The sequence below is a fragment of the Globicephala melas genome, chromosome 8, assembly GCF_963455315.2.
Source record: "Globicephala melas chromosome 8, mGloMel1.2, whole genome shotgun sequence".
Lineage (NCBI taxonomy): Eukaryota > Metazoa > Chordata > Mammalia > Artiodactyla > Delphinidae > Globicephala > Globicephala melas.
In genome coordinates, this window is record NC_083321.1 from 94,123,448 (window position 1) to 94,133,841 (window position 10,394).

At 57.0% G+C, this 10,394-nt stretch overlaps 1 protein-coding gene across 22 annotated transcripts in view; it reads left to right on the forward strand.

The window, feature by feature from the left end:
- The window catches only part of PHLDB1 (pleckstrin homology like domain family B member 1), a 45,470-nt gene extending 37,410 nt beyond the window's left edge, over positions 1 to 8,060 (forward strand). For 14 of the 22 annotated variants that reach the window (XM_060304148.1, XM_060304147.1, XM_060304143.2 and 11 more), the window contains 5 exons: positions 324 to 440; positions 714 to 816; positions 5,569 to 5,654; positions 5,804 to 5,836; positions 6,619 to 8,060. In XM_060304148.1, coding sequence (XP_060160131.1) covers positions 324 to 440; positions 714 to 816; positions 5,569 to 5,654; positions 5,804 to 5,836; positions 6,619 to 6,759 — 480 coding nt within the window. In that variant the 3' untranslated portion in view covers positions 6,760 to 8,060. The remainder of the gene's footprint in view (positions 1 to 323; positions 441 to 713; positions 817 to 5,568; positions 5,655 to 5,803; positions 5,837 to 6,618) is intronic. The other 8 variants (XM_060304145.2, XM_060304149.2, XM_030838459.3 and 5 more) reach the window with 2 other exon arrangements.
- The last annotated feature ends 2,334 nt before the right edge of the window (positions 8,061 to 10,394 follow it).

A 10,394-nucleotide genomic window follows, 5' to 3' on the forward strand; every position in this document is an offset into this window, starting at 1 on the left:
AAGAGCATGTTCACATCTGGTCCTTTGCTTTGTTCCATTCAGCCCAGGAGGGAGAGGAGGGGCAGGAACAGGACAAGGACAGCTGTGTCTGGGAAACTGAGGCGTAGAGCCGTTCAGCAGTTTGCCCAGACCTGGGTGGAGTCAGCACAGGCGTGCCAGGTCCCTGCTTTGGCCAAAGCCCCATGAAACCAGAGTGACAGCCAGGAGGGTGGGGAGGGAGTGATGGCAGGCTTTCGGGGGTTCGGGACTGAAGCCAAGGGGCCCGGGCAAGGGAATGACAGGGGAAGAGCGGGGCCCCTACTGATCCTACCCTCTGCTCCCAGGCACGACCCCTGACCCGCTACCTGCCGATCCGGAAGGAGGACTTTGACCTGAAGACCCACATTGAGTCCTCAGGCCACGGTGTGGATACCTGCCTGCATGTGGTGCTCAGCAGCAAGGTACAGGCACGCATGGCCCCGGGGCACGGGGTGCGTGTCGTGGTGGGGACCCCACGTTCAGAGGCACCTCCTGGGTCCTCGGAATAGTGGCCTTAGTTCCTGCCCTAACACCAGCGGTCTCTGTCCCAGGACCCGGTGTGCTGGCCTGAAGAGATGTTGGGGACAGCCCCCCGACAAATACAGGCACAGGCGATGGCACTGACATCGCTGCTCAGGGAATAAAGGTTTAGGGGCTGCACGTTTGGGTCTTTCCTCACCCCTGCATTCCACCAGGTCTGCCGTGGCTACTTGGTCAAGATGGGTGGCAAGATTAAATCATGGAAGAAGCGCTGGTTTGTCTTCGATCGACTCAAGCGCACCCTTTCCTATTATGTGGGTGAGTTCCCCCAAGACTGCCCCAGAGCCAGGACCCCTGAGCTCTGTCACCCAGGACAGCGGGTCTTCTGGAAGCTTCCAAGTGGGGTCCAGGGGCTTGGGCTGGGTCTTGTCCTCCCCTCTCTGAAAATGTACAGAGTATACCTGGTTCACCTCCATTGATTTGTTCACTCATTCATTTTTTCAGCAGTATTACTGAGCATCTAATAAGTTACAGGCACTATTCTCGGCTCTGGTGATAAGCAAGGTGGCCACAGCTCTCTCTCCCTTGGAGCCTTTTGTCAGGGAGGCAGATAGTGAGCAAAGAATGATGGGAGTGCTGTAGGGGGCCCCAGATGCTGTGGGCGCGTGGAGTCCTGTGGATTCCCCCTCGGGCAAGTTCCTGCAAAGGCACCAGCACCAGCAGCCGAGCGGTGCCCGGGACGCTCAGGGCAGCCCTGAGGACAGCCCCCTGGCCCATCCTGCTCCCTCCGCCCTCTGCACCCAGCCTCCAGCTTAGTTTCCCATCCCTGCAACTTCCTCTGGACAGCTCCCACGTGGAGCGTGGGACGCTGTATCACATCCTGGTCAGGATAGCCTAGGCTGCGCCGCGGAAGCGACCTGTCTTAAGATCCCAGTGGCTCAAAACCCGCGTTTCCCTACTTACTCCTGGTACGTGTCCATGTACGTCGTGGGTTGGCGGGGGCTCTGCTCTGCGTCAGCGTTCTCTTTGCTTCAGAACATGCCTTTCTAGAATGTTGCTGGCTGCAGCGGCAGAGGGTAAAGAAAAGCCTGATTGGGTTGGCACTGGCGTTAAATGCCCCAGCTGGGGTCTGTTCAGCCAGTCACCCGGCCCCACCCAGCCACAAAGCCGGGAGGAGCGGTCCTGCTGGGAGCCTGGAAGGAGAGGGCCGGAGGGTTTGGTGCTGGAGTCGCTCAGGCCTGGAGCACCCTGCTTCCCCCCTGACCTGGTCCCCAACCAAGTGCCATCCCTTCCAAGAAGCCCTCCCTGGCCACCTGGGCCCTGGGAACGGGGAGGCAGAGACATGCGTGTCCCCATGTTTCCACCTAGGCTGGGAAGGGACTTTGTCAGGATTGAGAGGAACAGGCCCGGGAGGACAGCTCCATCTTAGGCACGTTGAGGTTGAAGTGCCCCTGGGGCATCTAGGGTTACGAGAAAGGTCAGGGTTAGAGGCAGAGTGAAAGTTGAAGCTGTTGGAATGATAATAATAACGATAATACTAATGATAGCAGATCACACTTACTGAACACTTGTATGAGCCAGATGCCGTGCTAAGCACTCTATGTGCCTCATCTCATTTAATCTTCACAGTGATCTTGTGAGGTAAGCGCTGTTTTTACACTCATTTTACAGATGAGGAAAATCAGGCACAGAGAGGTTAAGTAACTTGTCCAAGGTCTCTCAGCAGCTAAGAGGCAGAGCTAAGACTGATCTTGGGCAATTAGACTTTAGAGCAGAGAAGAGGGAGAAACAGAGCTGCACTCTGGGGCAGGTCCACCCTTGTGAGGAAGGAGGCACCAGCAAAGCGAAAGGGGCAGGAGGCAGGAAGCCACATGCCAGGTGCTGGGCTGGTGCCTGGCGCGTGTGACCTTCCTTAATGTCTGTGAAACAAAAGGAGACCCAATCAGACCGGGGAGGGGGAGGGCAGGGGGGAAATGGAGAAGGAAGCCAGCCAAGGGAGCAGACATGTGCAGGCAGGGGGTGTCACCAGCGATGATGGAGGCTGCAGAAAGGCCAAGAGTGGTGTGGACCCAGAGGCCATTTGATTCGGGGTTGGGTCTTGACGAGAGGATGGTTTCCACCACGTACCGGGGTGGGAGCCAGATTGCACGTGATCCGTCAAGGGTAGGTGGGAGGTAAGGAAGCAGAGGCAGGGATGCGGCACTATTTCCAGTAAAGGAAGAGATGGGAGAGAACAGAGGCTGGAGGGAAGGCCAGGCCCAGGGGCCAGGATGGGGCTGGGTCCCTGTTCCGAGGAGGAAGTGCCGGGTGGAGGCGGGCCTGTGGCTGGATCAGGGCCCTGGGTGTGCCTGGCCTGCTCCTCGAAGCTGACATCCTCCCTGCCCTTGTCTGGACCCTCCTCCCACCTACTCCATGAAACCCCTCCATTCTACAGGGTCCGGATCAGAAGCCACCTCTGGGGAAGCCTTTCCTGGTCCCGCCTCACTGGGAGCGGTTCCTGCCCTCCGCTGTTAACTGCTGTGTTATACAGGGTCCCTCTGCCATGTGGTACCAGCCCTGGGGCGTAATGATGTCATGACAGATGCCACGTGCATTGTGCCAGACGCTGTGCTGAACAGTCGGAGTGTGTCCTCTCACTCAGCACTCGTGACTGCCAGTGACCTGTAGGTGTTCTCTTGGAGTCCTAACCATGCCCAGGTCACACAGCTGATAAACGGCCGTGTGTCTGCTTTCCTTTCCCCCGAATTGTGGGCTCCTAAGAGAAGGGTCTCTGACTTCTTTGGATCCCAGTGCCTCGGGCTCACTTATTCAACATTGATTGAGCACCTGCCGTGTGCTAGGATATAGCAGTCAGTGTTGGAGAGCTAGACCTACGAACAGATAAAGGAGGGTTCAGATTCAGCACCGTGAGATCTGAACAGAGGACCATCCGTGCTGTAGGGGCACGGGAGAGCACAACCGTGCACGCCAGTGGTGACAATTGCAATGGGTCTTGAAGATGACATAGGAGTTTGCCAAGGGAATGGGCTGGAGACCATTCCAGTGTCGGCAGAGCGTACTGTTAGAGGACCGTGAGAAGCTCAATCTGGCCGGAGAGAACTTGCAGTTGGTGCAGGGGAGGGATGTGAGGCAAGGCCAGAGGGGCGCGTTGGCACCAGCCTGTCAGGGACCTTTGCCCAGCCAAGGAGGCAGCAATGTCCAGTGAGGCAGCAGGATTCGATTTGCTTCCGGAAGCTCCCCCCTCGGCATCAGGGCCAGTGAGTTGAGGGGCAGGGGGCGGGGCAGGGGCACATTAGGAGGCTGTAGCAATGATCTGGGATCGATACCTGGGCCTGAAACAACACTGGGGGTGGGGGAAGGTGCCAGCCATCACAGTCTGAGTTTAGTGATCTTGTGGCCTTTCCTTTGTGACTTGGGCTCAGTGCCCAGGACGTCAGTGGAGGTGCCTGCTCGGTGTCTGCCCTAAGACGGGATGGCCCGGGCCCTGTGCTTTCTCCTGCCAGTGCCCTGTCCCTGCCACCCGAGCAGTCATCTGCTCTGCGGGTTTGCCCACCTCCTTCCTGCCACCCCTGCCTCCAGATGCTGTATGCTTCCTTCCAGTTTTTACTGTTGGAGTTCAATAGATAAATGCATTCATATAGTTCAAAACTCAAGACACATAAAAAGGTTTAAATTGAGCATTACGCCCCCTCTCACTACAGGTAACCACCTTTAAATCTCTTGTGTATCCTTCTAGAGTATCTTTAGGGGCATATAAACAAATGCAAACATGTATTCTTACCCCTTTTCTTACACAAAAGGTAGCACCCAATACATTCCTTGTTTTCCTGCTAATGTATCTTAGAGATCTTTCTATCTCAAATATATCTATATCTAGATATTGACATCTGGGAATATTTTATAGACTTCTTTTTTTTTTAATTAATTATTTTTGGCTGCATTGGGTCTTCGTTGCTGCACGCGGCTCTAGTTGCATCGAGCGGGGGCTACTCTTTCTTGCGGTGCGCGGGCTTCTCTTGTTGCGGAGCACGGGCTGTAGGCGCGTGGGCTTCGGTAGTTGTGGCTCGCAGGCTCTAGAGCGCAGGCTCAGTAGTTGTGGCGCATGGGCTTAGTTGCTCCGCGGCATGTGGGATCTTCCTGGACCAGAGATCAGGGCTCGAACCCGTGTCCCCTGCATTGGCAGGCAGATACTTTTTTTTTCTTAAATTTTTTTACTTTTATTTATTTTTTGGCTGCATTGGGTCTTTGTTGCTGTGAGTGGGCTTTCTCTTGTGGTGAGCAGGGACTACTCTTTGTTGTGGTGCGCGGGCTTCTTATTGTGGTGGCTTGTCTCATTGCAAAGCACGGGATCCAGCTACGTGGGTTTCAGTAGTTGCAGCACATGGGCTCAGTAGTTGTGGCACACGGGCCCTAGAGTGCAGGCTCAGTAGTTGTGGCTCACGGGCTTAGTTGCTTCGTGGCATGTGGGATCTTCCCGGACCACTGTGCCACCAGGGAAGTCCTTAGATTTATTTCTGAATCTGTATCTATATCAGATATTTCTCTGTCATTCTGTTAAACAGCTGGATGTATTCCCTCACGTGGCACACTCTAATTTGCTTAGCCGTCTCCACTTGATGGATACCTGGCTTGTTTCTAATCTTTCATGACTGTAGGTACTGCTATGGTGAAGCTTGTAAATTTGTTATTTTGTACATGTGTAAGATAAATTTTCGTGAAGTGTAAAAATTGGCTTGAGGGGCAAACACCTTTCTAACTTTGGTCGATGCAGCCAAACCATTCCTAAGGGTTTACCAGTTCCCACCTGTCAGATTTATTACACGGCCTGTTTCTCCACAGACTTACCAAAAGTGTGCTGTGTACTTGGGGTGTATTTTTGCCGTTCCGATAGGTTAGAAGTGGTATCTCGGTGGAGTTCTAATTTGCATTCTCCATAATTCTGAGTGAGGCTGAACACTGACCATGTCTTCCGGGCTCCCTGCTGGGCTCTGTTTTGGAGTCCTGGGAATCACTCCATTTCCCACGTGAGGACGCTCCACGTCCACGAGCCTGGCCCTTATTCCTTTGCAGACAAGCATGAGACGAAGCTGAAAGGGGTCATCTATTTCCAGGCCATCGAGGAAGTGTACTATGACCACCTGCGCAGTGCAGCCAAGGTGAGGGGCAGAGGGACAGCCCTGGGGAAGGGGTGGGCCCAGCAGGGCCCTGTGAGCAAAGGCCTCCAGCCTGCCCTCTTCAGAGGCTCGGACCCATCTCTTGTTCTCTTTCTAAACTTTCTCTTCCTCTCTCCCTCTCCCTTTCCCAGAAGAGGTTTCTCAGCTTCACTATGGTGTCTGAGGTACCCCTCCCCATATGCCTGTAACCAGAACTACTGCATATTAATGCCTCCTGTACCCTTCTCGCCCCTGACCCTTGACTCTCCCCTAAGTACCCCCCCTTCCCCCAGGCCTGAGGGGGGAGCCAGGTGGGTTGCAGAGAGCAGGAAGCCCCTGTGGGCGTGAGTACGCTTGCTTGCCTCCCAATCCTGAGGTGACGGTAGGATGTGTCCCTCCGTGGGGGTGGGCAGTGCAGAAGGGATGGCTACAAGGGGAGTAGGGAGTCCCCAGAGACTAGATCTGGTCAAGAGGATTGGTGAACAGGAGACGTTTGAGGCTGGGACCATCTGCCTTCATGCAGGTCAGCCTCCCTCCTGCCAAGCCTCAGATGCCCACTCTATCCCTGATCTTCTGCCCTTCTGGGGTCCTGGGGCCCAGCATCCCATTTGTAGCTTTTTCCATCTGTTCCTCTTTTGCTGAGAAGAGACTCTGGTCCTCACTGGAGCAGCCCTTTGAGACTGAGTCTTTCCCTTTTGTGCCTGCGGGTACCAAGGAGCAGGGCCCCCGCCTGGCAGCGTCTGTCCCTGCCAGGGTCCAAGGACTGCCCAGCTGAGAGGAGGGGACTGTCTCAGCTTGGGGCCCACCTGGTGGTGGAGATTGGGCTCTGGGCCTATTTAGGACTCAGCCTCGAGCTCCAGGGCATCCTGGAGCCAGAGAGAGGAAGGGCAGACGGCGAGGCAGATGCGAGATGCTCCTGGCCTTTGGGGGTGGGCCCTGGCTTAGACCTTCCTCTCTCCCTCGGCAGAGCCCAAACCCGGCCCTCACCTTCTGTGTGAAGACCCACGACCGGCTGTACTACATGGTGGCCCCGTCCGCAGAGGCCATGCGCATCTGGATGGATGTCATCGTCACCGGGGCGGAGGGCTACACCCAGTTCATGAACTGACCGAATGGGCCTCGTGGACCCTCAGGCCGGCCCAGGACCCAGGCCCAACTGCCTGCTGCTCCACTCGCCCCTGGAGACAGTCACGCCCTGGGCCTCAGGCCTCACACAAGTGCTCCCAGAGGCCCTGGAGGGCGGAGCATGACTGGGGTTTTGTACAAGAAGTGACTTTGTAATGTTCTGTAAGGAGCTCGTCCTGTGAGTTTCTGAGCTCCGGCCCCCTAAAGAACCAGCCAGGAGATAAAAGTTGGGGAGGGGGCTTTGCTGCCTCCTGGGAGCCCAGAACTTGCAATAACCCTTCAGGGTCCTGCCCCAGGCCCAGCCAGGCTGAGGAGCTGTCACAGAGGGGCCCCTCCGCTCTGACCTGGCACCTGTGCTCCCCAGCCTGTGTTCTCTTTTGTAAAGGACTAATTATGGTACCAGAAGCTGCCAAAGATCCCCTCTTGCCTCAGCCCCCTTTGCAGGGGCCTTGGGGGCTGAGCAGAGCCACATTCAGAGTGGGGTAACAGCTCAGGCGGTGTACTTCTCAAACCCTGCTCTACCCCGTTGTTGTCCTGCGTTTATATTTTTTATTACTTTGCTGAAGGGCCAGAGACCGGAAGTGTCATCCTTGAGGTCCCAGCTCTATCACCTTTTTACAGACCCATCACCATGGTCACCACAGTGACGGCTTCATCGCCATGGTTACATACTAATTGCCGTGGCTCCGTGGCTCAGCCCACTGCTTCGGCGGTGGGCCCGTCTGAGGATATGTGCCATGTTCTCTCCAGCCCAGGCCCTTGGGCATCTCCTGCGGGGGGGAAGGGACTGAACACCTTCTCCCTGCCCCCTGCCTGCGTCTCCAGGCCCTGATACACAGCCTGCTGGCTCCCCTGTCCAGCCCTCCCCCTTCCACTCGTGCCTTGCTGAGAGCCAGAAGGGGTGAAGCTGGGAACTATAGACCAGAGGAGGAGCCATTGGATGGGAGAAGAAGCTAGAAGGCTGTCTTTGGGGTTCTGTTATAGGGCTGAGTTTCTGACACAGGGTTGTTCAGATTCTCCCTGATGGAAGTCCTGAGCAGGAGAGGAAGCAGCAGAGGGGGGTGCCCTGAGGTCTGGTTGCCCTCCCTGCAGCCTCAGAAGGGGGATGAAATGGAGAGCAGAGGACCAGGCCTCCAGCTGTCTGTGCTCAGCCCTTTCCGCCTTAACACTAAGCCCACCTCCCTGTCCCCCTTCCCAGCCCTGGGCCATGGTTGCTGGGTCCAGGCTGGATGTTTTTCAGTATTTGTAAGCATCTCAGCAGAACAATAAAGCATTTGGACTATGTCTTTGGGAGGCCTGGTGGTGGGGGACATGGGGTTGGGATACGTGGGTTAGGAAAGCTAGGTCTCTCCACAATGCAGCATTTCCACCTTATTAGATGTTCCAGGGACCCAGGGCCCAACCGTGACCTCCAGGTCCCTACCCTGCCTCCACTCCACTGTGACCAAGGACCGGCCTGGGGGTGGGGGGTGGGCTCTCCAGGGATAAAGGATCGAGAGGCAGGAGAATGCAGGGACTCATGTGGAGGTTTAATTGGCAGGAGCTGGAGCCAGAGGAGGGAGTGAAGGCCCATCCCTGAGGCAGGAGGCTAAGCAGAAGGGCAGCTGCAAGGCAGTGGGGCTCCAGGAGAGATGTGTGGGTCCCCGAGCTCAGCCGGTCACCATAGTGGTCCAGCCAAACCCCTCCTGGAGAGAGGTAAGGTCAGTGGGGCAAGATCTCTGGGGAAGGCCCCCACGTCCTTTTATGGGGTATGTGGGTCCCCACCTAGAGGCTCTGGCCCTGCATAGCCACAGGGGTACCAGGGAGCACCAGTCAGGCCCTTCCCTGGGACCCACCTCCATGGAAAAAACAGGTCCAGAGAGGGGAGGTCATGGTCAGTTGCAGGGACGGCAACCCGAAGTTCCCTGGAGGCTGTGGCCCACTCACCTGAACTTCATACTCCCCTCCACCACCTGGTTGTCCACCGTTGCTGACATCATACTGGGGACAAGAGGACGGGCTCTAAGGTCAGGCCCTACCCCAACCCCGCAACGCCAGGCCTCTAGGGAAGCCAGAAATGGGAGCCCCTTAGGGAGAAGCTGCTCTGACCAGCAGCTCTGACCCCTGCAGTGCCCAAGAATGGCCACCAGGTGCCGCCACTGTCCCCAGCTGTGTGGGCCTGGGCTTTGCACAGCCTGACCATTCCTCCATCTCACTGTGGGGAGGAGGACCTCGAGGGACTGGGCTCAGGGGCAGCTCACCTTCTCATACATGGCTGACTTTTTGGAGTAGATGTCACAGTTGGTTCGGATGCAATTCTGGGTCAGCTGGAAAGCTAATTCCTGGGCTCTGGCTGAAGGAGACTTGGCCAGACCTGGACCCCACCCCAGGTAGGACCCTGAATCTCCAGAGCCCCCATCCCAGGGGGAGCAGAGGCCTGAGCCTTATTCTCCTCAAGGAGGGAAAGAGGCCCCGGGCGCTAAGGCCTCCCTCCTGGAGCCGGGGGCCAACCTGCTCCCATCCAGGCCTGGGTGTGGAGAGAGGAGGGCCGATTACCCTGACAGGTGGAGGTAGGTGTAAGTGTTTGCTGAGTGAGAGGCGGAGAGAGCAGAGGAGCCAAAGAAGGGCCTCTGCCTCATTTGTTCACGCCTCCCCAGAACCAGGCAGGCGGACCCTCTACCTATCCGTGGGCTGAGGCCCTGGGAGAGGCCCCATCCCTGCCTCCTCACCTCTGATGAGCAGGTCCTGCAGGGGGCCCAGGCATTGGAGAAGTCCCACTGCTGGCCTGTCTTCTGGTAGGTGAGGATCTGGCTGTCCTAGAAGGTTCCAGACGTTACCATGAGTGTAGGTGGGGGCTGGACAGGGAACCAAGAGGCTGGGCCCTCCCGAAGCCAGATGTCCCCTTTGGGGGCCTTCTCTCCTTGGCTCACAGCTGCCCCCTGGTGGCAGAAGTGGGACCCTCAGGCTAAGGCCCTGGGCGGAGTGGGGTGTGGCTGCCACTTGCCAGAGGTCACAGGTCAGAGTCAGGGAGTGACGGGTGGCCCTGTCCCCAGTGTAGCAGCCCGCCCTGCTGCCCCCTCACCTCCAGGTATTTCAGAGCCTTGTCCACGTTGCCCGGGTCACGGCCCCAAGAGGAGTGTGGTAAATGGGGTGAACTTCCAGATCTTTTATGCTGAAGGCCATACTTGACCAGCCACCTTCCTCCTTGTCTCACAGGCCAGCCTTCAGCGCGGCCTAGCTTGGTTTCTGCAAATTTTAGTACCTCACAGCTTGGGAGTCATTCTCCCAGGGGGCACTGGGTTTAGGAGTAACCAGAACCCCTACTCGGGCCCTACAGGACTCTCTAGAAAGAACTGAGGGGGAGGTCGGAAACATCTACTTCTAACTCCTCACCTTCTGCCCTCCCCAGCCTCCCCCAGGCAAACCGAGCCTGTCCTCCACCCCCAGGCTGCCCCGTCCTGCCCTTTACACCACATGGTGACTGTTCACTCCCCTGCGGGACTCCCTGGTCCCTGAGCTCCTCTGGTGAGGCCTCTGCTCAGGAATGATAATTGCTACTGCTGATCCTGGCCCAGCCCTGTGCTCAGCACACTATCGCGCACTTTCTCTCCTTTGTCTGAGGCTCAGAGAGGGCAGCAG